At 47.7% G+C, this 25,267-nt stretch overlaps 10 protein-coding genes across 10 annotated transcripts; 4 read left to right on the top strand and 6 right to left on the bottom strand.

Annotated features, from left to right (window-relative positions):
* Positions 1 to 463: 463 nt before the first annotated feature.
* On the bottom strand, positions 464 to 2,306 carry FPOAC1_006869 (uncharacterized protein; the record flags this gene model as incomplete). Its single annotated transcript, XM_044851342.1, has 4 exons — positions 464 to 492; positions 548 to 1,120; positions 1,172 to 1,334; positions 1,404 to 2,306. The coding sequence occupies 4 exons, from the start codon at positions 2,304 to 2,306 to the stop codon at positions 464 to 466; spliced, it is 1,668 nt and encodes a 555-aa protein (XP_044710054.1).
* A 1,044-nt stretch (positions 2,307 to 3,350) lies between these two features.
* On the bottom strand, positions 3,351 to 5,035 carry FPOAC1_006868 (uncharacterized protein; the record flags this gene model as incomplete). Its single annotated transcript, XM_044851341.1, has 3 exons — positions 3,351 to 3,676; positions 3,724 to 4,810; positions 4,862 to 5,035. 3 exons carry the CDS (start codon positions 5,033 to 5,035, stop codon positions 3,351 to 3,353), a joined length of 1,587 nt encoding a protein of 528 aa, XP_044710053.1.
* A 3,024-nt stretch (positions 5,036 to 8,059) lies between these two features.
* On the bottom strand, positions 8,060 to 9,049 carry FPOAC1_006867 (uncharacterized protein; the record flags this gene model as incomplete). Its single annotated transcript, XM_044851340.1, has 1 exon — positions 8,060 to 9,049. The coding sequence occupies one exon, from the start codon at positions 9,047 to 9,049 to the stop codon at positions 8,060 to 8,062; it is 990 nt and encodes a 329-aa protein (XP_044710052.1).
* Positions 9,050 to 9,439: 390 nt separating this feature from the next.
* On the top strand, positions 9,440 to 10,183 carry GET1 (GET complex subunit get1; the record flags this gene model as incomplete). The annotated part of the gene is made up of 3 exons (XM_044851339.1): positions 9,440 to 9,526; positions 9,580 to 9,766; positions 9,834 to 10,183. 3 exons carry the CDS (start codon positions 9,440 to 9,442, stop codon positions 10,181 to 10,183), a joined length of 624 nt encoding a protein of 207 aa, XP_044710051.1.
* Positions 10,184 to 10,978: 795 nt separating this feature from the next.
* FPOAC1_006865 (uncharacterized protein) lies at positions 10,979 to 12,146 on the top strand (the record flags this gene model as incomplete). The annotated part of the gene is made up of 2 exons (XM_044851338.1): positions 10,979 to 10,998; positions 11,099 to 12,146. The coding sequence occupies 2 exons, from the start codon at positions 10,979 to 10,981 to the stop codon at positions 12,144 to 12,146; spliced, it is 1,068 nt and encodes a 355-aa protein (XP_044710050.1).
* A 239-nt stretch (positions 12,147 to 12,385) lies between these two features.
* FPOAC1_006864 (uncharacterized protein) lies at positions 12,386 to 14,277 on the bottom strand (the record flags this gene model as incomplete). Its single annotated transcript, XM_044851337.1, has 4 exons — positions 12,386 to 12,779; positions 12,829 to 13,931; positions 13,998 to 14,140; positions 14,232 to 14,277. The coding sequence occupies 4 exons, from the start codon at positions 14,275 to 14,277 to the stop codon at positions 12,386 to 12,388; spliced, it is 1,686 nt and encodes a 561-aa protein (XP_044710049.1).
* Positions 14,278 to 15,973: 1,696 nt separating this feature from the next.
* Positions 15,974 to 17,193, bottom strand: FPOAC1_006863 (uncharacterized protein; the record flags this gene model as incomplete). The annotated part of the gene is made up of 3 exons (XM_044851336.1): positions 15,974 to 17,001; positions 17,058 to 17,117; positions 17,166 to 17,193. The coding sequence occupies 3 exons, from the start codon at positions 17,191 to 17,193 to the stop codon at positions 15,974 to 15,976; spliced, it is 1,116 nt and encodes a 371-aa protein (XP_044710048.1).
* Positions 17,194 to 17,651: 458 nt separating this feature from the next.
* FPOAC1_006862 (uncharacterized protein) lies at positions 17,652 to 18,341 on the top strand (the record flags this gene model as incomplete). The annotated part of the gene is made up of 5 exons (XM_044851335.1): positions 17,652 to 17,744; positions 17,794 to 17,852; positions 17,903 to 17,996; positions 18,087 to 18,177; positions 18,235 to 18,341. 5 exons carry the CDS (start codon positions 17,652 to 17,654, stop codon positions 18,339 to 18,341), a joined length of 444 nt encoding a protein of 147 aa, XP_044710047.1.
* A 1,500-nt stretch (positions 18,342 to 19,841) lies between these two features.
* Positions 19,842 to 20,957, top strand: FPOAC1_006861 (uncharacterized protein; the record flags this gene model as incomplete). The annotated part of the gene is made up of 2 exons (XM_044851334.1): positions 19,842 to 20,865; positions 20,923 to 20,957. 2 exons carry the CDS (start codon positions 19,842 to 19,844, stop codon positions 20,955 to 20,957), a joined length of 1,059 nt encoding a protein of 352 aa, XP_044710046.1.
* Positions 20,958 to 21,801: 844 nt separating this feature from the next.
* Positions 21,802 to 22,141, bottom strand: FPOAC1_006860 (uncharacterized protein; the record flags this gene model as incomplete). The annotated part of the gene is made up of 3 exons (XM_044851333.1): positions 21,802 to 21,839; positions 21,921 to 22,005; positions 22,079 to 22,141. 3 exons carry the CDS (start codon positions 22,139 to 22,141, stop codon positions 21,802 to 21,804), a joined length of 186 nt encoding a protein of 61 aa, XP_044710045.1.
* Positions 22,142 to 25,267: the final 3,126 nt, after the last annotated feature.

The following is a 25,267-nucleotide window of genomic DNA, read 5'->3' as shown; positions in this document are numbered from 1 at the left end:
AGACATTGGTTGGGAATAGTTGACTTGAAGAGTCGTATTCTCTGCTCGCAGAGGGCTACAGTGTCTTATGATATCATAGCTTGACCTCACTAGCACCATCAAATAGTATAACCTAGTTTGAACATGTGCTTGTTCAAAAAACATTGGAACTGTCTATAATTCAGACCTTGTATCATGCCATGCCAACAACTCCCAGCATACGAATCCAAAATGCATACTACCTGAGTTTTCTTCGACATGTCTTGCTCAAATATTCAACTAAATCATCATCCGCCTTTTATATGTAATCAATACGCCTCTTAAGCGGAAGTTTTCCTCGCAGTCGCGTATGCTTTGCGTCGCCGCTTAATATCTTACATGTCTGGTGTTATTCCAAGCAAGTTTGTCTATGTGTGTTGATGCTTCGTTAGGTATGTTATAATGGTATATCAATAAAGGTAAAGCAGGCAGAGCGATCATAAGCTTATGCACATTGCGTCGGTCCATCTTTGCCTGTAAGAGCTCGTTAGCATGTATCCGGCGATATCTTATAGAATTGAGAACTTACTGTTGACCATCTTTTGCACCGCCTGGATCACACTAATGACCATGACGACTATGCCAAATGCCACCACCCCACCAGCCATGTATGTCCGCCAACTTCGAGTCGTCAACTTGATGTAGCACAATGGGGGCAGGATGTACGCCATAGCCACTGCACTCGTTGCTCCCACAAGTTCAAACACAGCACCGAGATCACATGTCACCAAACTCAACACAAGGGCCGACACGACTAGACTCGTGCTGAAGAGCAAGTGGCGATTCATGTTGAACGGCTCATCGGGGAAGAAGTACGTCAACATCACTTCACGGCAGACAAATGCCTCCAGAGGTAGTGTGGTGAGCATGTTGAGGCCAAAGCAAAGACGCGCAATGTTGACCATGGTGTTGTCAGCAGGAAAGTTGTTGAGAACATTGCCCAGAGTCTTGTCACCAAATGTGAGGAAGCCACCTAGAGCAAGGACGAGACAGAACACCATTGATATACCAGTCGAGTAATGAGTGACACGAGAAAAGTTGTCGATGGTAGGTGTCTTTAGAGATCCGTAGATGAGTAGCGAATTGTGATGGCAGACAAAGGCTGCAAAATCAGTAAGCCTCTATATGAGTTCGAGGTTGCGCATAAACATACCAAATGAAATAACACCAATGGCCTGGAAGAAGCCACCGTTGAATAGGAGCAGAGAAGGACTGAAGGAGCCTCGCTCTGACGCAGGAGCTACGATGCCTTGCACCAGAATGGTAAAGACAATAACCACCATACCAACAAGCGCAAACGTACTCGCTTTGGCCAACTACATATGTCATTAGTATATGCTTTTTTCCAGTCAGAGCACATGTGTATCTGCTTGTGGAACTCTCACCTTTGAAATGTCCCGATAAAGCGTCAAGGGGTATCCAATACCCATCACGAATACCGCAATTGCAACCTGTCGATTCGCCAGAAGCCCTATCACAGGCACCTCTGCCAAGTTGGGCCACACAGCGACCAACACATGAGGAATCGTATCGCCAACAATAACGCCGTACGCGACCATCCCGCCAAACGCAAACACCCACTGCGCAACGCTAATGGCGATCAACCCGGACTGTCCGAAGCAGTGCTCAACCGTTCCCTGGAAGTGACTCGTCCCGCTGAGCTTGCTGTTGATGACAATCAAGCAAATAGTCCAGTCTACCACAACTGTCAGACCTACTAGCAACAGGATGCCGCCGACGAGACCGGCCTGGCGCACAGCGTACGGTTGGCCGATAATACCCGCGCCAATGATGGAGTTGGCCATGTTCATAAAGGCTGACTTGAGTCCTGACTTGGGACGGTTCATCTCGTGTTCTGCTTGTTCGGAAGGATCGCCCATTGAGTTGGCGAGCGTCACGCTTGGCGCTTCCATGTCTGTCAGGAGAGGCGTACGATGCGCCCGCGCCGGACTCGTCGCCTCCTCGATGTCAAAGTATGCATCGTCCGAGGACCGTCTCTCGCTACCGTCGTCATCTCTGAAGCCGCCAAAGGACTGTCCATTGCTGACTGGCACGATCTCGGGCGTTAGGTCGAAGCGCACGCGGCCGGGTGTTCGAGGTTGGCCATTGCTGTCAGTCTTGCCCCCCGAAGCCTTTCCCAAGTCTGCGCTCGCGCTTCCACTGCCGCTACCGCTGTGATCATCTACGCCTAGGCCAAAGTAGTCGTCGTCGTAGTCGGGTCCATGGCTCAAAAGACCGCGGTCCTCGCCGTGTGGGTTCGGGGAGCCATTGTTCCTGGCGTGCGTCATTGTTGAAGGGGAGCAGCAAAGGGATGTTGCGTGCACATCTTCTCCCAGGAGAAGACCTATTAATTCGATTCGTTCGTACGTATGCGTGGAATTGGAAAATTATAGGATGGCGATATTAAAGGGTCACAAAGAAAACGATTGACTGTAGAATCGAAAGATAAGATGCTGGTTGTTGAAAGTTGTAAAGAGGTGCTGTCTCCTTGTAATAGGATCTATAGCTTAAGGATGGTTGTCTGTCCTTCCCCCAGATAAGTAAGGACCAAAGGGATTAGCGTCACTTCCAGCATGATAGGCGCTAGGATTGGTGCAAATGCCCCTTGTGAAATCTGGTCCTTGGTGCTGGAATCGCCCGCTAGGTGCTCATGCAGGGGCACGGATCAATTCGACAGGACTGGACCAAACTCAGAGAAGGCATGAATAAAGAGATGGAATGGGGGCTTGTATTGAGAATCTTTGTTTGATATACAGAAGCAGTGGATTAGTCGCCTGTGTTCTTTCCAAGTACTAAGGTACACCAATTACTCATCACAAGAACTGCTGTAATCCCAAAGACCCTTACGAAACAAGTTGCATAAAAATAGGGGTCCAATCTACACTCTCCTTTCCAACGGTCAGGCCTAAAATCGATCAAGGTTCTGAAAACCTTCTACCTAGCAACGAGCCAGAACTATGCCTAACAGGTTTTCTGGCACTTCATAATGAATTTGTAATATTTGTGACTCGCAATTGGAAAATTCGGCCCATCCAACATTTCTATTGAGTCTGATGGTCTATCTCTAGTTGGAAATATGGATGTGTAGCGTGGCTTTAACCACCTATGTTGAAACCCAACAAGTTCTCCCTCGCTTCCATCGGGTGTATAAATGTGACACCTAATCTTATCTTTCGTATATGATGAGCTTTGTTTGTCCTTATGTTCCTCGCATGATCTTTCTATGCTCTATAAAGCTCTCGATGTGTAATATGTATGCGCGTCTCTCCGCGCGTCTAAACGATTGTATATGGGGTATTAAAAAGAATGTACGGCCGCTTGCCCGACTCCGTCTAAGCCAGGAGGGCGAAAAATGGTACTATACAGAAAATGAATGTGAAGCGGGCTTGTGATAGTAGCCCTGAGGGTGCCGACGAGTCTTGTGTCTCGCTCGCCTGGCTTGTTTCGGCGGTGGCAGTGCCAGATGAGACTGATTCTTTGCCGAGGCCCATATCAGGAACTGCGGTGGCAGTTGATACAGGGTTTGTGGTGATGCCAGTTTCTTCGCTGGTATCAGACGTCTGGGTGGGTTTGTTGGAGGTCTTTGTCACGGAAGTGGTTTCTTCTTCAGAGTCGTCAGAGTCTTCAGAGCCATTGGTAATCGCATTGGTAGCAAAACCTGTTTTTGTTAGTAATCGTTTAATCACAGTGATTGTTTAAACTCACCAATTCGTCGCTCGTCTGCATCGAAGACGGCGTAGACGTTCTTGATAAAGGTATCGCCGAGCAGCCAGGCGCCCTTCACGACTTCAAAGCCGTACAAGTTGCTAGTGCACTTTCCATCCTTATCGGGAGGAGAAACCCAGTCCTTTGGCGAAATTACATGGTCGACTCCAGAGAACTTGATGGTCATGTTGCCCTTGCTGTCGCAGGGGACATGATATGTGGTGCCATCCTTACTCTCAGCTCCCTCGATAAGAGCGTGGACCTTTTTGACATTGGCTGGTGAGCCGAACATGAAAGAAGTTCCAGTGTCGATGAAGCTGCGCAAGCCTCCGACACCTGCTTGTTCGCCATTGTACCCCATATCGTCCATCTCGATAGCCCAGTCGTTCTCCTTGCCTAGAGATGTGTAGGAAATTTCGCCAATGTACTTGTCAGGGTTTGGTGAGCCAAAGCTGATCTCGCCTTCGTTGGTACCGTCAGCAGCACGGTTTAGAGCGACAGCAAACATGTTCTTGTCAACTTCTTTAGACTCGGACAAGGCATTGAGAAAGCTTCCACTAGATCCCTTGTTTATCGCAAGACCAAGAATACCATCGAAGGCGAAATCGAGAAACTGGTCCGATGTCGTATGTGTCAGTCCAAACTGGTAGGTGATATCCATGCCAGCCACGGTGAGTGTGTCAGTTGCCCAGTTACCGGCGACCTTCCCTGAACCATATGCTATGCTGAAGGATTTATCTGTCTCCTCGAGGGTGTCCGAGTCATCGGCACCAAATGTGTTGTGCATCGAACAAGCTTTGCTAGTACAAGAAGTGCCCATAACCCAACTTGAGCCAGCGCCAGTGTCGATAAGCATATACATGGACTTCTTTTCTGACCCAACTCCCACTTCGATAAAGTACGAATAATCAGTGCCGTCTTGGTTGACACCCTGGGTGTGTTTCTTTGTCGATTTCGTCGCCTCCATGACATTGTACTCATTGTCGCGCTTTGCCAACACACTGGTTTCTGGGACAGTTCCTCCTGTATATTTAGCGATTAATCGTGCTGCTTCGAGGGCTGCTCTCTCTGATATCGGTTGGCTGGACTGTGGCAGAAGTCAGTACAATAGTGGTACAATGCAATTCGTTAAACCAACCTTGGGTGCTCTCTGCTTAATACCCATGCGAACACCACCACCATTTCCAACGCTCTTAGACCTTCGCCCCACACTCTGTTGTCCAACATCGACTCTCCAATCCGGGGCATAAGGGAAGAATGCATTGGCCGACGAGGCGAAAGCCAGCTGTGCTATTAATGCTCCTGGACGCATTTTGAAGTTTTGTTTGGTAACAGAATAGTGAAATTCTGTTCGCCGCTTGTTGTATTCGGAAGCGGAAGTGGTTGATATAACCGTGAGTTGGCTTGCACTGAGACAAGACAGACCAAGGTCGATTCAGTGCTGATTGGATCAGCTCGTCACAACTTGTCTCAAACGCGTCTATTCAGTGAAAACAGAAATTGGCCTGGCTGGGAAGTGGCAGTGAAGAAGTCGAGTCGAAGGAAGCCTCTGGAGCCAGAGTTGGCCGAGGGTATTAAGAATTAGATTTATGAGTCCAGCATTGGGAACAAAACGACACAACGAAGATGCCGAGTAATAACCAAACGCAAGTTGGAGCACACAGACACACAATGGAAGTGGCTTGGTTACAAGTGAGACCAATTCCCGGGTCTCTCTCTTTGTTCTGGAACAGGGCGTTGGAGTATTTCCTTGAAGGGTTGGGGATGAAATGGAATTGGAGGTCGGGTTATCCGTAGATACGCAAATGTTGGAGGGGGCACGGATTGCTTGATCAAGACAAAGAGCAAGCAACAAAGAAAGGGAAACGCAAATGAGAGTATGAAACGAAACTAGAAGAAAACAACGACGGAGGAGGAGGGAGAGGGATTATTACGAATTAAGGCAAATGCAAGGTACAATACAGTATAAAAGAGAGGCAGCAGATGCAGAGAGAGAGAAAGAGGGTGGAGGCCGAGGTGGAGGGAGTGACGGGAAGTAGTGGGAGGTATGGGGAGAGTGGAGAGTGCCCGGGCAGGCATGGGATAATACTTCAGTCGATGAGTGCAGTTCTAATCATAAAAGGAGCCTCTTAATCAACAGGCCAACCAGTAGTAGCCAAGTTTTAGTCTGTCAAAATAGATATGTCAATCAAACATTGCAAAGATAGAGTAGCATTTATGTCACCTTGGCTTCTATCTCATCTCTCTCACGACACCAGACCCAGGCTCTAGACCCCAGAGCTAAGCTACAAGAGGGTTCTAATTGGACGTCAAAATATCTTGGCTCGATGATCATCTGGACCTAGTTCGATGCCTACCGATCTTGGTTCAGTTGGCCATCTCTGAACTACCACTTCTTTACTGAATCAGTCATTGTAGCCATCTAAAACTGACTCTATGAAACTTTGGAACAATAACAAAGAAACCTCTTTCGAGTCGCGTGTAACAAACTGAAGTGCATATCTCTCTGCTCATCACTGGATCTTCATCTTCTCTAGTGCCAGGGGTTGTAACCTTCTGAATGGTCCGCCAAGTCTTAGCCGCTTGCATGGTCGGAGCGTTCATGTTTCCGGTGGGACCTCCAACTGTGGAGATTACCTACTAAGGTACATACTGGAACATGCCGTGCTGCTGTAAAGAACCCCTTGTCAAAAGCCAAAGTCAAGGATAAGGGTAAATGATTGTTATCATATGCTGGCCTTGTCCACTCTTGCCATGTGCTTCCAAGAGATGCAAGACGCTGCTTTCGATCACCAAAAACAGAAATATCCTACCCCTGAAACGATAAGCGTTCTTGCAGATGAACGCTTGCGTTTTGGGCAGGTCAAATCACCCCAAGATCTGCATATTGGCGCACATACCTTAGTAGGCAATATTACTGCAAAGCAACGTGGAGCAAGCGGTAAAAAAAGAACCTAAAAAACAAGCTTCAGTGGTTGATTCAAGCACGATACACGCGTTCAGTGGGAACCAGGCTGCATATGGTGGTGGTTCATTATTGAATCCCTTGCTTGTAATGACATTCGATACATCTAGACAGTGTTGATCTTCGATACTAAGAGAACGAAAAGCTTGATGCCCTGGCGTCAAGCATGCAGTCAGACCACCATCGCCATCCAATATCCCCTAGACTTGCATCTCACTCTCAATGTTATTGGATCCAAGGGTCTTTGTTTCCTCAACTGACTCGATAAAAGTCTAGCGTTTCTTACGCGTCAAAACAAAACCAGCGACCCCTGACTACTGCTGCTGCAAGCCTCAAAACTCTCAGCTTACTCCAGTTTTGTTCTAGACGTCCATGTCAGATGCTTTTCTTGATGTTTCATTATACGGGCACTGTACAGTAACTACGGAGCTGATGTCCGATTCAATATTCTTGACACATGCAGATATTGACTGCTATCTTGAATTGAACAAGTTGCATGAATATTCCCACATGTTGCACTGCCTCTGTATCAAACCTAGCTTAGAATACTCCTCCTTCGAGTCTCAGATTCCTTCCTTTTGCGAACTTCAATTATGCAAAATCCCATCGTGTTCCCAATAATATATGTTTTATATATAGGTCTCGTCAAAGCGTGGATATGACATGATAGACAACCGAGGACATCCTTGACATTAAAACGCCATATCTTCCGCAGGACAGCTCTTTGTCTTTGGTAAATCATCCGAGTCTTTAACCCATGTTACACAAAAGTACTCGCTTTGTGATATCCTAGCAGCCGAGTCCGCTAGAGAATCTCAACCTCTTTCGTCTAAACACCATGCTGGTTCATCCTGCCAAGACTGCTGTCGGTCATAATTTCACATAGATTGTTTCTCAGACAAGATGGATCGTAACTAGGCTTCGTAGTTCATCGTATGCGGCTCAAATGACTTCATAAGCCCCATCATCTATGAGCGACCTGGCCCGCTGATGAAACAACTCTGGTGGCCTGTCAATGCTTGTCCTGGTCCAATCTTAACCCCGGCAAGTGTAGCACTATCAACTCGGGTCGCGTCGATCAGAGCAGAGCCCAATTTCAGTGCATATTGCGCTTTTTCCTATAGGTTATCTTGAGCTGTGATAGGTTGCTGAACCTAGAGCCATCGTTGGACAGAAACTAAAGGTTGAAATGACGGCAGATCTTCATTTAATCTATATAACTAGATGTTATCGTCGTGGTTAACTTGGTCTGAGCATCACCATAACCACCGAGACGAGATTGTTTTATTTCCAAGGTATATTCCCATCCTCTTCAGGCGCATATATCCGATGAGGCAACCCAGGAGATTCGGCCAGTCTCGGTGTATTGGTTTAGAATCCATCAACGACCTCTAACCATTGTTGCGCTCTTTCGAGTGTGCGTTTCCCAGTGCCATCTTCAGCAGCGCTCTCCGATAATACCCTTCGAACATTCTCAAACTCTATCACATCGGCAGGAGTGCCTCCCCAGGCAGCGATGTAACGAAGGAAATACCAGACAGACTCGTTGCGCCACTTGAACGAGCTCGCAAGCTTCAATGTTTCGCGAAAGACGTGAGATGTCTCGGAAGGATGCTTATCGAGCAAGAATATCAGAAACTGCCAGCCTGATATGTCATTGTGGTGTGAGAAGCACCACTTTTGCGTTGAGATAATAATTCGGGACAAAGCATCTTTGACCTTTGATGATGGCAAGATGAACGCGCTGATCAGGTATCTCGCGTGGCACCAAGCATAGTAGTTTCGAGGATGCCGTTCGCCAGACACCATAATGATGCTCGTAATGTCATCTTTCACTGGAACATCTTTGCCGTGAATGCGATATTGTTCCATAAGCCAGCGACGGTGGTTCCATAATGTTGGTGATTTGGTATGCCGATGAAGACGACTGGTTAATACACTATCCAGCAGGTGTTTCTCGGAGCGCAGCATGTCCTCGATACTTCCATCCTTTGATTTATCGGTGATAAGCCTCTTTCTGGTGTTGGAAGCAGTCAAGTGCTCTGGATCCATCAACAGCATAACCGCTGTTGATCTCATGACTTGTTCTATCGAGACATTCTGATCCCCCACCAGAAACTTTTTGTGAAGTTTCTGAGCCACTATGAAAGCTTGAACTATGCGCAGCTTTGGGATGGCAACAGCATTATCGTCTCGTAATACTGTTGAGTCGGGGTCTAGCACATGGCTTTTACCAAGTAACTCAATCTCAAGAAGCTGATCTGAAGGTTCTGTGAGAACTTCTGAGATATCTAGAAACACCTGATGATGGTCGCCATGTTTAAGAGCTTCTTTTACACTCTTGTCAAGTGCTCGTGACATTAGGATATGGGGAAGAAGGTAATGAAAGTGAGTACAGAATGTACAGGGTAAGCGCAATGAAACAGACCTGGCTCTGGCATTAGAAAACTGCTGCTAAAAACAAGAGAGAAGAAATTAATCAGTCAGTTATCACCGATCCTGAGTGGGCATCTGGGTTAATTATTTATGTACCCAAAAGTTAAACATTTGGTGGTGTGGAGGGGTCGTATGGAGCTCCATACAATGCATCTGTCGGGGTTATGACATGGCTTGACCACGTTTGAAGAACCACCAAAGCAACATCACCACCACCTGACTTCCATCTTCGCCCGCACGAGTACAAGTTGGCGCTGCACCAAACTCCCACCGTGTGTGCATAGCCCTCCCGTTTTCGATCTCTGGCCTGCAACAATGGCCTCTCTTATGCTCAGCGTCTTCGTTGTCGAAGTTATCGTCAACCTAGTCAACACCATTGGAGCAACCGCGATTAACAACCTCGTGCGTCACTTCCCGCGCCGCACTATCACGATACATTCGCTAACTTATAAAAGCTCTGGACATTGATCAACTTCCTGCCTATCTCGACGTCAAAGGCTGCCGGCGAACAGCGCAAGCTTCAGGCCGATTACCTCAAGGTTCGACGAGACCTAAATGCCACGAGCTCCCAGGATGAATTTGCCAGGTGGGCAAAGCTGCGTCGCCAGCACGATAAGCTTCTCGATCAACTAGAGAAGACCAGTACGTTTCGCCTGTCGCAGAACATTGCAGGGGGGTCGAGGCGATAGCTAACACATGTCCTCCACAGAGAAAACCACCGAGTCTTCACGATCCAACTTTGACAGAGTCCTTACCGTCGTCCGCGTCGTCGTCACCCGCGCGCCGCAATACTTTCTGCCTTTCTGGTACGCTACTGAGCCTATGTTCTGGCTGCCTCACGGCTGGTTCCCTTACTGGGCGGAATGGATCCTGTCTTTCCCTCGTGCCCCCATCGGAAGTGTCAGCATCGCCTCATGGCAGCTTGCTTGTACAGGCGTCATTGCTCTTCTCAGCGACTTGATCGTGGGCACTCTCGGACTACTCCTCAACGCGAAGCAGGCCAAGGAGGCACCCGTCGCCGCTGAAAAGGTTGCCGCGGAGGAGAAGAAGAAGTCATAATGGGGCATAAAGAGGCGGGAAAGGCTGATGATAGCACGAGAGATAGGCCATCGTCTTTTCTTTTCTCCCCCTAGAGGGTAGAATAGATAGATAGCTACTTCGCACATAATTAAAATATGCAAAGCATTTTATGAACAAGCAATTATTTAAAAAACTTGACTACGATTGGGAATGTATCTCTTCGAAATTTGACGCAAAGTTCTTCATTGCCGAAGCTGAGACTTTGTAACACGACAGAGAATAACCCTTGGCAGGGTATTTGGGGCTTGATCTAGGCATCTTTTTGACTCTGGCGACCACGGAGAGATCGCGAAAGCTTCGAAAGTGCCAAAAGAAACAGTACACAAGAAGTGTTCTGAATCAAGGTCACGGGGGAGTAGAATGAAGGGATACAGTGAATGATAGCCGGGAGAGGCATTAGTATTGCGCTATTGACGGAGTCTATGGTTGGGATCGTGAGGTTGTAAAGATTGCGACAGAAGAGAGGGAATGTTTGTGTTGATGTGATTGTGAGTTGAGGAAAGAAAGAAAAGTCTTGGAGAGAAAGAAAAATTGGCGGTTTTACTTATGTCGGCCCCACCACATCCAAAGGCCCCCACATCTGGCCGAGGACAGACAGTCGACAGTGGCAGTCTTGGCGCCACCTTTCTGTTTCCCATTGCCTTATCCATGTTCTGGTTCCTGGACTGACGTCGTGTCTTTCAGCCTCGTCTCGACTTGTAACAACCGTGTTCAACCAGAACTTCATAACCAGAAAAGACTAACTTGGTCATATTTACTTGAGTATTGGCCATCATGGCGATTCCTTGGGACTCGTAAGTCTGTTTTTATTCTTTGTTTTATGCCTGTTCAAACATGTTCTCTTAGCAGTCACTTATACTTCACTGTCTGTACAACTACTAACCTTAACAACAGACTCCGTTCCCTCGTCATCTTCTTCGGACCCATACTGTTACCAAAGGCTATATCATACTACCGATCAGTCAAGAATAATCCCCACGGCCGTCATGCGCCCATAATACCCGTCCCGTCTCGAGTCGGAGTTGCGCTCGCGCTTCTCGCTTTCCTTGTCATCAGTTACATCGTTCAGGCGCTTCCGTCTTTTTCACCCGAGAACCTCTTTCTCGGGACACAGAGCCGTCTGCAGATCCCCGTCGATGTCCTATTTAACCGAGTCGCTGCTGGAAGACCGGAAAATGTCCTCACAAAGCAGGATGAGGCGCTGAGAGGCAGATTCGTCAACTTGGAGAGCCGACTGCTCTATCTCCAATTTGGTCCCGATGTGCTGGCTAACTGCCCGTTCTGTACCTCAGAGGAACCAAAGACCTTCTTCAACTATGCCCTCCCACAGCTTCTGTGGCCTCACATTGCCAACCTCTTTGCTGTTGCCTTTGTCACGAGCCCTACTTTCACAGGCCGAGCCGGCGCCCAGTGGCGACCAAAGGCTACAATGGCCGCTGCTGTGATCGCAGCTCTCGATATCTACTTTGTCAACTCGTACAACTATCAGGCCAACGCCCGTGCTCTTCGTCTATCAGAGGTTGACTTCTTCTATTGGACTGCTCGTGTTGCGCGCCTGGTAACTCTTGCTGCCTTTGACGCGGCCCTAGGATGGCTCCTGTATCTATCTGCCACGAACCGCGCATTCGTCGAGCCTCCCTCGCCTGTGGAGCGCATCGAAGCCACCGCTCGTGCTTTGATGGTCGTCAAAAGCAAGCTTAGCGCACTTGGCATTGTTAAAAACACAGCGCTGCGCGACGAAGATCTTCGATCACGCAGTCATGCTTATTGGAGCCATGAGGTTCGTCTCATGGGTGAAGTTATGGAGGAACGGGAAGTTGTCGAGGGAGTCAATGATGCATTGAGCAACCGCATCGACGTCAGTAGCATAACAAGAGACGCCGACGGTTATGCACAGAATGTATTGCAGAACTTGCAAGCAGAAACAGGAAACGATGGCTAGACTCCTTTCCATCCTGCTGCGAATTATCCCAACCCTTCTTCTTTCAAAAGAGCTATTCATACATAGAGGTCTATGACCATCAAAACTTGGCATCGATTACCTTGAAAACCGTATCTCGTTCTTTTGTAACAATGTCCAGCGAAATATCTCCCCCTTGCGAACCCCCTGAAACATGCACCGTGTTCATTCCTCACATATCCGTTTAGTGCAACGTCCACATTAAAACTCAACATTCATCATTAGCTCTTGGACTCTGGTTTTGTTGACTCTGGTCTCACTGGCCCCGTAGCGGCACTGCTTGAGCTGCCCTTTCTGCTTGGTGTCTCTATAGCACCCTCTTGAGCGCTGCGTTCCAGGAAATTTGCCCAGAGTTCTGACAGTGACTCCTTCTCCTTTGCAGATGATGTATCCGCAAAAATGTCAGTGTTGAGAGAGGGAGAGCTCGGTGTGCGATTGAAGGGTGAAATTGGTAGACGCAGATTGTTCGAGGTGCCTGGACGGGCAAGACCAGCTTGCTCGCGCTGCTCGTCGGTCCAATTCAAATATCCAGCCATGACTTGAAGGACCTGGAAACGCTTGGCGTCACCACGGTCGAGTGTAAGGAAGTGAAGGAGGTGGTTAGTGACAATTTGTCTAGTTGTCGTTAGCATGAGTCGTCGTAAATGGAAATAAGGAAACAAACCTGTCTACATTGTCCTCTGGCTTGGTCTTCTTGAGATATCGCAATGCCTTGGTCAAGTGATCGTTCAACACAATGGCCTCGTGCCTCAACTTTCCAATAAGAAGGTTCTTCTCCTTGACTTCCTTCTCGTAAGGTGCAGTTCGCTCAAGCTCTTGCGTCAGAGTCTGCTTGGCTGTCTCGGCTTCAGTGGCGCGGGCATCAGCTTCTTGCGCCTGCTTCTTGAGACCCTGGATCTGTGCTTCGGTGGTCTCGACCATATCACGCAGCTCCTTCTTGCGGGCATCTTGAATCTCGCGGAGGGCGTTTTGTAGGTTCTCAATAAGAGTCGCCTGGCTATCTCTGTCCGTCGTAGCGCTCTCGTAGTTCTGTCGTAGGAGGGCGACCTGTTCCTCTAGTTCCGAGACCTTATCAACCAGACCCTCCTTGATGGAGCGCTCCTCCATTGCAATAACTTCCCATTCGCCCATGGCGTTTGCGGTCGTCTCCATCTCTGACTTGAGATGTTGAACATGTCGGAGTAACTCTTCCTTCTCCTTGCCCCAATTCTGTGCCGATAGATTGTTTCGACTTCGGAGGGTGTTGAGTTCCCTGGTCGCATCTTGTAGCTCCTCCTTTAGTTTGGCGACATCATCACCGGATGATACTGCATTATTCCTGAGCTCTTCGTTCTCTGCTTCAAGCTCTTCTATACGCTCTTTGCTTTCCTCAAGCTCTGCCTTGTCGCGCTTGAATCTATCGCTCAGTGTCTGTTTGATCTTTTCGACACGGCCGAGAAGGGTCTGGTATTCCTCTTCAGCGTTCTCCTTGGCAGCATTGCTCTCTTCCAGGTCGCTCTTGAGCTGTGTGACTTCGTTGCTGTGCGTCTCTTGAATGCTCTCGAGCTGCTTCCGTAGCTGTTCGACCTCGGCCCTCAAGGCCTCTCGTTCCTGGCTCATGGCTTCTAGCTTGGCAGATGTGTCTGAATCGTCGGGCTTTTCTTTTTCGCCATCAACTAGAGAGGGTGTGAGCCCGTTGCTCTTGTTCTTGAGCTCTACGGCATGCCCGTTGCTTTGGACGGTGGGTTTTTCGTTTACGTCTTCGACTTGTGCATCAACTGGCGTCTCCTGTATTATCAATACATGTCAGCGCGCGCGCAATTGCATGATATGGGAAGCGTCATGGCTACGTACGGGCTGAGTGGGTGTCTCGGGCTCGTCTTCGAGGGCGTCTTTGTCCGAACCCTGTTGAGGCTCAGAAATATCAGGCTGCTCCTCAGAAGCCTTGTTCTTGTTGGCGTTCTTCTTCTTGTTGTTCTTCTTCTTTTTTGACGACCCTGCACAAGCGGGAAGCGAGGCCCCATGGTTAGGACACGTTCTCGAATCTCCATTTCCACCTCCAATTGCAGGGGTAGGGATTACACGCACCTGAATTCGTCACTTGGGTCGGGTTCGTTGTAACAGCGGACGACATGGTGAGCTTTGAATGCGCCAGTCCCTATATCCAGAGTTTCAATGTCGTGCAGGTATAGTCCTAGCGCCGGGGTTGCTTTTACGCGATAATGGATGCAGAATCTAAAATAGGTAGGTCAGGTTGGGTTAACGGTACAGAGTGGCCTCCCTCGTGTTGGTGTCAGGTACTTAAGGTAGGTCAACGAGAGGGATGGAATTCCACCACGTCAGCTGGGGTTGTGGTGAGATTAGTGGACGCCAGTGCCTGAAGCTCCCTGGAGCTGGCAACGTTTCAACGGCTGCAGCGTCATTCCATCAAGTCGGGTCCGAAAGTACCGGCCGGCTACTACAGTAGCATTATATCAGTCATAATATCAGCTTCTTTTTTCGAATCTGAAACCTCGAGAACCAAAGAGACTGATTGGATAACAATATCTGGTGCGCTTTGATTCACGTATCAGATTCACTGTTGTTGAGACGGTACAAGCAAGAAGCAATCTGCTCAGTTATTCAGGAGTCTCACTGCATACAACCATTAATCTTATTTTCAGTAAGCTTTAGACGACCTCTAGATGTGTGTTTACTTTTCTGAAACACAATTAAAAAAATTGTTATAACAAATGGCACATCCCTTCATATCTTATATATTCCATATACCTGGCTTGGTTACCTACTGAACCAATACCAACTCACTGATTATGCCTCGACTCATCTTGGGAAATTCGCCAAGATTGCATGAGAGACTATTGATATCTACAGCACTCCAAGCTGATGAGACTAACGTTGGCCTAATCTTATAGCGTTGAGTTGTGGCACAGCAAGATTAGTAGAATTTGGGATCAGGGAGTTTATTAAACAGAGCAGTAATCACTGACGCTACCAAGCTACATCGACTCACATATATTCCAAACTTATCTTCCACTTCATACATATATGGTAAATCTTAAAATACACTTCTTATCAAAAATTATGAGCCAGAGGGCAATAACCCAAGTCAATAGGTAGTGAACAAAGACGTTCTGTTCAAGCTGTAGGTTAGCTCCAAGCGAACATGGCTGAGTCATCTTGAAAGTGGATCCTTGCGATGTTCTTTTTTTCCTTATTGCGCGCGCGCTTCAAATCTTTTTCTTCTTCTTCACATATTTTACCCTTCGCTATCACACTTTTTGAATAGACCATTGTATCCCGTGGCTTTTTCATGACCGTGTACGAAGTAGACTATATAACGCCTTTCATAATCCCGTTGCTTGCTCTTTTATTTTCTATGAGTGCTATGGGTTCGCTTATGTGCGTACATATCTTTACAGTAGACATAAATTGTTTTAGTAACAAGAGCTTGTATCTAGATATATAAGTTCTTGGTACTAGTAATGTACGCAGCCTTTTGACTGCACAGGACTCTTGATACTGTTCTAGCAGTTGCACTTCTGCTATTCCATTGGAATGTACCGTTCATCTCTACAGCTGAAAGATACAAAAAATGGAATATAACAGCAAGTGTAACAATATCGAAGGGCATCCGTACAGCCGTTGGGAATATGTATACACAGTATGGGAGCATTTTCCCTCGTCAACTTGCTGTCACGACACGTACACTTGACTTGGGTGATAACAAAGTGATGTCCAATTGCATTCATTTCATTATGGATTCCTTTTGAACTATATCTATGCCGCTTTAAACTCCGAAAACCCATTGAATTGAACAGTTCTGTACCCGATCAAGCCTTGGTCTTGCGACCCTTGCCTCCTTTTGTTGCCTTGCCCTTTGCAGCCTTTGCTTTGGGGGCTGCCTTGGACTTGGTCACGACCTCGGTCTCCTCGACGACTGTCTCGACAACCTCAGCGGGCTCCTCGGCCTTGGTCTCCTCTTCCTTCTCAGCGGGCTTGGCCTCCTCGATAGCCTTGGTTTCGGTCTCGGCCTCGCCGTTCTCGATAGCCGCAACAGGGGCGGGGACGTCCTTGATCTCGGGAGTGTCAAACTCGTAGCCAATCTCCTTGAGCTTAGCAGCCCTCTTAGAGCGCTTGGTGTTCTCCTTCTCAACCTTGTTGGCCCAAGCAGACTCGCTCAAAGGCTTCGCGAGGTTGTTACCGGCGATCTTGTTCCATGGGACCTTCTTAAATCGTCGGTTGGCGTCCTTGAACATATCGTCGTGGACTTGCTCCTTGGGAATAACTCGGCACTTGAGAATGTGACCGAATAGAAGGTAGTTGTCCATAGTCTTGGCGACGATCTCGGCGGTAGAGGCCTCGGCAAACTTGACGAAAGCGTAGTGCTTGCTGGCACCAGTCTTCTTGTTTCGCGAGAGTCGCAGCGCAATAATGGGACCGAATTGCTCAAAGTACTGCCTCATCTCGTGCTCGTAGAAACCGTGGGGAATGCGACCGATGTAGATAACGCCAGCATCCTCGTTGGAGGCCTTGGCAGCCTTCTGAACGTCCTTAGAGACCTTGGGGATTTTGCCAACGTCCTGGCCGGGCTTGAAGTTGGAGTCGCCCTCGGTCATGTCTTCGTCGCCGGAATCGAGCTCCTCTACGATCGCCTGGACCTCCTTGCCCTCCTCAGCCTCTGAATCGGACTCATCGGGGATATCGAGCGTGGTGGACTCCTCCTCGACGACCTTGACTTCCTCGACGGGCTTGCTCTTCTTGGACTTTTGCGCCGGCTTCTCGGCGACCTTTGTTGTGACGGCAGTCTTCTTGACAGACTTCTGCTTCTTCAGCGACACAGGCGACGCATCGGCGGGGGCTGAGAGGGGTTTGTTAGCGACATATAAAATAATATTGCATGTGTTGTATGCTCACCCTTTCGCTTAGGCTGGGCAGCTTTGGCAGCGCCATTAGGCTTCTGAATGTCAGAAGCAGCTTTGAAGAGTTAGCGCATGTAAAATATGTGATTTCCGAAGTACTCACACTTTCTCTTTCTCAATTCTGGTGCCATTGTGTCTGATATGGTTGTCTTGATGCTTGATACTCAAAAGCTAAACACCCGCAGAAAAAGATGCGTGGGCCATGGGAAAAAATTGGAATTCTGCCATGTCTAATTTGGGCGGTGAAGGACTTTGTCCACTATCAGTTTATCTTAGTGGGGGTTGGGGTCCTTTCAGTGGTTTGGTCCACTAAAAAAGTGATCGGAGCTTCTGAAGCTTACAACCAACGACGTCGCGATAGTTGAATGGACGAGTTCTAGGCAACATTGAACACTTCATTTCTTTCTGACAAAGATCGAGAAATTCACGCCTTTTGATACTACACGCGACCTCAGTACTTGCAAAAGAAGAATTAATCTTAATTCAATCTTACTTGACGTCTCATTTCTCCCAAGCTCGAATCACACCGAATAATAGGGGATTGCCTGCAACCTCTTGAACCTTACGAAAGTCAGCATCTCAATATATAATGTCGAAAAAACAAGAAAACTTAACACATGAGGAGGTGTGGGATGATTCTGCCCTCATTAATTCATGGAATGAGGCCCTGCAGGAGTACAAAGTGAGTAACTGAACGGTACGTCGTGATCAACGGCTGACAGGTTTGGCAGAAATATCACAGCATACACGCAAAAGGTGGAAGTGTACGAGATCTCGAGCCTCAAAACGAGTAAGACTTCTTGGGATGAATATCAAGGATAATCTACTAACATGAATCAGGACCGAGATTGAGACAGAGCCCGAGTCTGAACAACCTCAAGTAACAGAAACAGAGGGGAGCGTTGTGACTTCAGAAAAGGTGGAGGAAAATAAGGTACGAACCCTTGTGCTAATTACCTGCTTTACCCGAATCTCGTCCGGTCTTTGGATCTCCTATCTTCCGTGTAACTAACCATCTCTGAAGATCACTCCGTCACGGAACGAAGCCAAGGAACCTACACCGTCGCAATCTCAAGGTGTCCCTGCCTTTCCGATACAGACTGTTCTGGGTTCTGGTAAGTCTAGCCCCTGTTACCTGTGTACTGCATGATCTGGCTAACCAATCGCAAAAGTGCAAGACGAAAGTCTCAAGAAGCTCCTCATGTCTTGGTATTATGCTGGCTACTACACAGGGTTGTATGAAGGCCAACAACAAGCTCAACAGAAGCACGCGTCTTAAGCGAAGAAACAATGGTATAAGCATATTACCCTTGAAACACGGAAGAGCGGTAGCCATCAACCAACGTGGCTGTGAGCGTCATGAGTTTAGACATGGGTTCTCGGTCGGCCAGCTGCCGTTGATGCGACGACACAAGATTGAGATTGCCGTTTTCTCGGGAGTACGTGCATGAAGCAGTTTAGATGAAAGACCTGAATGGCCGTGGGGAATTTTACAGAAACGATGTTTACATGCCTCTGTGAGTATATATCACATCGAGATATAACATTCATGAGTCCAGGCTTGAGAGGATACAGAAGCGCTAAGTACGGTGCAGGCTCCATAATGCGATGATATCAATCCTATGCTATGATGATAGCAAATTGCGAGCTTAAGTAGCTTGATATTGGTAAACACGGAGATATTACTGTGAAGTCTTTTCCCCGTGATGGAACCCATGCAACTTGAAGCAAAGACTAGTGGGGATAACGATATACGTTTCTTTAACCATTTCACACCTATCCACTGCATTACTCCAATAAAAAGATGGCGGCTGATGATGGCAAGGAAAAGTTCAAGAAACATAGCCTCGTAAGGAACGAACTCGTTCGAATGAACCGTCGAACAAAATGCGGCCAAAAAGGCCAGACGAAGTCGATGAAACCTCAACGACGAAGATCAATTAGTGAAACGAATGCTATACTGTTCAAACGGGGACTATAATATTCAATATCTTGGCTTCAGCCCACGACCTCGTCGATAGCAGCAAGGCTCCAGTTCTGGTATAGCAGTAGCCTCAAGCGGTGGTAGTCTAGAACGGAGAGGAGTACTCCCGTTCTTGGCTCGTCGGACCTGGCTGCATGTGTAAGAGCTTAGGTCTCATCACTAAAAAACCTACCCCCTGCTGTTGGCTTGCAATACGACCCTATACAGAGCCCAATTAAGAATATTTGCCCTATACTGGACGCTGGATAAGAAAACAACCCAATCATTATCTGTCGCATATAATTCTCTTGGCGCTGTCGAGTTGGAAAACGGGGTAAAACTCCAAAACACCAAACGCGACCCGAGACGGATCTGTCACAGAAACGACCCCCCACACCAGCAGCCGTTTCACGGGAAACCATAACGCTACAGGCCAAGACATGCTGATCGGATCTCGAGAAACCGAAGCGAGCGCAAGCCCAGAGCCGGCTTCTTCAGTGGCCGTGTTTCGAAAATGTGTTTGGAGGGCTTGTCTTTCTAAGGGGTTGCAGCGGCCATTGATTGATGTACTATAATAAGAGCACGCGAGTTCCACGATTATCAATTCCTGTCTCATTCCCATATCTCATTCTCAGTTTACATTTTCTCAATTGTTTCTTCGTGCTCCATTCATTTTGCACCTAGATTTCCTTTCATTGAAGGCAGGCCCTCATTCTTCATTTGAGTCCCTCTTAATCAACTAAAACCGATTCAATCTCTGGCAGATCATCTCTACCATTATTCTCATTTTTACTTTTTAATACCCAGAACGACATCATGAAGACTTCAACTCTCGCAATGGCCGCTTTTGCGCCAATGGTTTTTGCTGGCCGCTTCATTCGACGAGACCACCCTGAGCCTGCCATGGCCATGCCTGCAGCTCCTGAGCATCCCGTTGCCGCTCCTCCTGCAGAGCATGTTGTTGCTCCTCCCGCTGAGCATCCTGCTCCTGCTCCTGCTCCTCCTGCTGAGCACCCCGTCGCTGCTCCCGCTCCCCCTGCTGAGCATGTTGTCGAGGAGCCCGCCAAGGTTGTCCACCCCGGTGTCACCAAGGAACACAAGACGGAGATCATCATCATCTGGCACAACCCTGGAGCTGGTGCCGAGACCACAACTGTCAACGAGAAGGTCACAGTTACTGAGACCGTGACCAAGGGTGGAGAGGTAGCCACTCAGCCTGCCGCCGCCGCATCTCACACCGTCACTGTTGGAGGCCCTGGAGGTCTTGTCTACCAGCCCGAAGAGCTCCACGATATCCCTATTGGTGACACCATCGTCTTTGAGTTCCTGTCACAGAACCACACTGTCTCTCAGTCCGGCTTCGCCACCCCTTGTGATCTTATGGATGCTGGTATGGACTCTGGATTCATGGCCAACCCCAACAACACTGTCTCTCCTCCTCCTCAAGTTGCTATGCAAGTCATGGTTGACACTCCTTTGTGGTTCTACTGCAAGCAGGGCAACCACTGTGGTCAGGGCATGGTTTTCTCTGTCAACCCTACCGCCGAGAAGACACACGCCATGTTCAAGGAGATGGCTATCCAGCAGAAGGGTGACGGCAAGCTTGCTCCTATCCAAGGTGGTGAGCCCGCTCCTCCCGCCGAGTCCAAGCCTGCCGCTCCTGCTGCTCCTCCTGCCGCCCCTCCCGCTGAGGCTGCCCCTGCCCCCCCTGAGGCTACAGGAGTTGTCCCCGGCAAGGGCACTGTCGCTCCCGATGGCAGCTGTGTTTGCCACGTCTCTTGTGCAGCTGGCGCTTTCCCTGCCGCTGCTCAAGGTATCAACTCATTCGGCGGCATGGCCGGTAAGTTTTAACCCTTCAATCTCAACTCGTGTAAAGCAAAGACTAACAAGATCTCAGGAGCTCTGCCTTACAACATGGGTGGTATGAGCTAAGTAACGACATGAAAGACGAGGAGTGTTAATACCCCGGAAGATTGCTTAGTAGTTTGCGATGATGTTATTACTTGAATGTACCATTTATGTATGGGTTTTAGACGGTCTCGATTATTTCCTTGGGTAGCCTAGATGGCATTATGAAATCTTCACGGGTTTGAAGATCGGTTTAGTTAGTTAATGGGACAAAACCTATGGGACGAAACTTAATTCTTGATAATGATTTTGCAAAATTGTGCCTTGAATCTGATATCATCATAGTTGTGAAATCTGTCTGGAGAAATATAATGTTTTCTCTGAAGAGTAGAACTGTACCTGTTGGGCAATGATATTATGGCGGGTATGCACATATACCAATGTCTTTCGAAGAGCTCTTCTACGTGATGTGCGTATCCAACAATCTGTTGGTTGGCATATCAAATTTGCCGAGACTGGTCTTTTCGGAGTAGTTGGTAATGTCCAATACCGCGCACAACAGTCAATCATCTATCCATGAACCATGTCCTACAAGGAGAGACAAAAAGTGGAAAAGACGAAAGAGCGGATGGGCCCTAGAGCTGCTTGTTTAGCCATCACGAGCAAACATCATCACGAAGATGTATTGAAGAGGCTAAAGTTATAGTAATCGTTTCTGAAAGACAACCCATATTATTGCACCGCTTCGCCTGTGCTTCCCAAAAAGTCGTTTCGTTGCGTCGCTGAAAAGAATGTCTGGTTCCGAACGGTTCCGTTTCCTCTTCTGTAGTCCTTATTCCATCTCTTTAAGTTGTGGTGTTCCGTACAGATGATCGATATTATTTTTTCGAGTCGGAGAGGATAGTGTTCGTATAGCAAATCGCAGCGTTTATTTCTTGGGACCCTCGGCGGCCTTGCGAGCCTCAGCTGAAGTGATTAGGTTAGTGATTGTGTCTCGGGTTATGGTTGAAGGCGAAATTATTAGAATAAGGGGCAGTTAGGACATACCGGCAGCCTGCTTCTTTCGCATGATATCGGCGTTGGACTCCTTAGCGTGTTGCATTTGGGTGCCGCTCATGGCATTCCCGCTTTTCTATAGGAAGGAAACACACGTCGTCAGTCTCTGTCCTGGCGCACATCTTCAGACTGATAAGAGTAAGACTGACCTTTTTGCCTTCCTCCTTAAGCTTCTTCTCACGAGCCTTATCACGCTGGTTGCCGCGAGCCATGATGTCGGTTTGAAGCGAGGGACACGATACAAGACTTATACAATGAAGAATAAGATAGAAAGATTAGACCGTCAAACGTTTGTATTCGAGCAGGAGGTGAGGAGGAGGAGGGAAAAGAAACAAGTCACGACACAAGCGGCCAGACCGTCAGATAAACCTTACAAGAGGGACCACAGGCTGTGGCCTTTCCTTTTTGGTGGGAGGCCCAGCCCGGAGAGCCAATCGGAGTACAAGGTTTGAGGAAACCTGAATGGCCTCGATCTGGGCTCGTCGGTCAACACAGGGTAAGATGATACTTTGGTTTGCAATGTTTGTTGCACATAACCTTTTGTACCTTGTTTCAGCACACGATTTCACCCAGTTCTCCCTGACAACACCTACCTGGTTATTCCGCCAGGGTAAGTATCTAACCCAGACGCCTCATGGCAATAGTAATTCTTAGTGTGTGGGCTTCGCTCATGATGACACTGAAATGCAATGCTTAGGTTCACCGTTGAAGAAATACCGACAATGTGGTTCACATAATTAACCCTACCAACATTGGTAAGTGAAGATTGCCCAATGTTGGTTGTGTATGAAACTCTGATTGGACGCTTGGAAATATACTCGTTGTGTCGGACCAACAAGTAGTATTCAGTTGGTGGCAGGGATTAGGTGTAAGTTGAAGTACACATTAACAAGACACGAAGCCACCATTATGAAGGAACCAAGATGAAAGATAACATGTTCTCTCCAACGCTCAAATAAAGAACAAAAAGACTTTTATTTGACAACAGAGCCCTGTGATCAGTATTGTCACGTAAAAATACACTTGAGAAAAGAATGCTCTTACTTGGATAAAACACTAAAAAATTAGTGTATCACCAAAAAACATACAACAGCGGGGATTCGCTGGTCGTCACCGACCCAACTACTAATCCGCCCCTTACCAGCTTATCTATGGGAGAGCGGACGGGATCCCGAGTTCTCTGACAGGTATGGTCGTATGTACCAGAAAGTGCTTTGTTGGGAACTATAAATACAAGTACGAAAGAAAGGCAGCCAGACGTTCTGTCATCACAAAAGAGGACATGATGCTTCTGAAAGAAAGACGCCGAATGCCCCAAGTACTAACCACACCAGTTGATTCAAGACTTGTCCTTGAGTTGGTTATTAATGCTCTGTAGAACTATCTAGTCATACTGCCCCGTGTTTGAAGCATCCTTTCGTGGTACTTTGACTTGCTCTTCGACAACTCATATTACTCTGGTGATGAGATCGTAACTGGGCTCCTATCCCAACTCATGAATATTCCGCACCCATCACTGCAGCCAAAGGTTTTATGTTTTAACCACAGTGCCTGTAATGGGACCAAAAAGGTCACAGCTAGCGGCGAACGGGATCAAACCGTAGAGTGAGTCGGTGGGCTGATTCCATTTTCTCCCTGTACTTCCTTTTCTTCCTGTATCTCGCAAGATCGACGCTTGCGGTCAAACCAACGCCGGATGTAGGGTTCTGCGGCCCAGTCGACAACAACTGTTAAACAGTAGTGCGAGAAATAATACACCAAAGTTCCCAACTCAACGACTCCGAATACCCATAACGGTGTCAAGACAATCCCATACAATAAGAGAGATAACAGGCAAACGAGTCTCAAAAGCTCCCCTTCCTGTTGTAGAGGCGAACCGAACGAGAAAATTGATGAACCGGACGAGAAAAGACCATATCGATCAGGGATATAAAGAATCTTTGACTGTACGTAATACACTCGAGAGTGCATGGTAAGCAATGTAAGCATCCAAGGCTTCATGACGTCGTGGCGGGCTCCGGCACCCGTCGTGTTGGCAACTTTTGTCATTTCTCAGATCTCGTGTGATGTGGATGTGTATAGGAGGTTTTCTAACGAAGTGGTTATTTCCAAGTGTTGCATATGGTAGTGTTAATGAAGCTCACCATGGAAACTGGTCTCAAGACATGAATTTTTTAGCCGTGGAATGGGGGATTTGGAGCCTTTTGTTTTATCATCTTATTGAAACAAAGTTCAGTTCATGCACATAGATGTTAGATTCTGAGAGAATTGTCCGCAAAGTTACCAACGGAGGTGTCTAATACCAGAGTCCAAAATCTCTGAGAAGGCTGCATCTCACCAGAAGACCAGAACTTGTCGAGACCCTATATTCTGGATCTCGGTTACATTTGCTGTTAACATGGGAATATAGTCTATATCGATCAACTATTTCCGGCATGCGTCATCTCGGTGCCATGAGAGACTCATGACAAGAGCACAGAAACAAAAAGGCTTCGATGAAGTCTAATTTACTCGGATGTACCTCGGTCTTCTTGAGATATGAAACGTATGTATTTGGTCCAGAGCTAACCAAATGTCCAATATCAGAAAGCTTAAACTCAAGGGTCTTTTGCATATGATTTGGTCATAACCAAAGTTCCCTTGAGCAGCCATGTTGTGTGGATGGAGGTGGCTGAGCTGAAAGCTTTCTCCACTACCAACTTTGAGATAAATCAACTGTGACAATGTGGCTACTCAATGTTGACAAGGAATTCAAAGCTCCATACTATGAGAGTTGATGTCGCTTGTGATGCCTGCATTTGGGTTTATGCCGACGACAAGCCTCAGTGATGAAGCATGACTTTGGAGTCATCGGTATTGTTCCGGTCAGTTTACGTATCACTGCCATTTGTGCCGAGTTTCCCTAGAAACCTGAACAAACAAGACCAGCTTATGACGAACCTTTGCCTAAACATTATGCGTCTAGGTTGGGGCTTACCTCGAACCAGCGCCGAATGGCGATGGAGACGCATGAACATGTGCACTGTCTGGTCGATACAATCGGCAGTCAGGTTTGTTTCATAACCCAGATAGTGCAGAAATCATGGTGGACCAGTGTTGAATCCTTGACCTGCGGTCGAGCCTCAATTATGTCACTACTTGCAGGGTAGATAGTGAGTCGCGAATATCGTCCGAACATACGGCAACAATAACAGCCCTACGAGTTGTAGTTGTGCATCCAAGGTTGGGCTTTAGAACGACGGGGATCAGTACTAGATCCCGAAGCCACATCTAAAGCTTTAGTTAATGCTAAGTTCAAAGATAGACTGGAAGGAGGCTTTGCAAGTGAGTTGCTCGTT

The sequence above is a fragment of the Fusarium poae genome, chromosome 2 (assembly GCF_019609905.1).
Source record: "Fusarium poae strain DAOMC 252244 chromosome 2, whole genome shotgun sequence".
Taxonomy (NCBI): domain Eukaryota; kingdom Fungi; phylum Ascomycota; class Sordariomycetes; order Hypocreales; family Nectriaceae; genus Fusarium; species Fusarium poae.
Note: the sequence above shows the minus strand (reverse complement) of the source record. Positions and strands in the feature narration are given on the sequence as shown.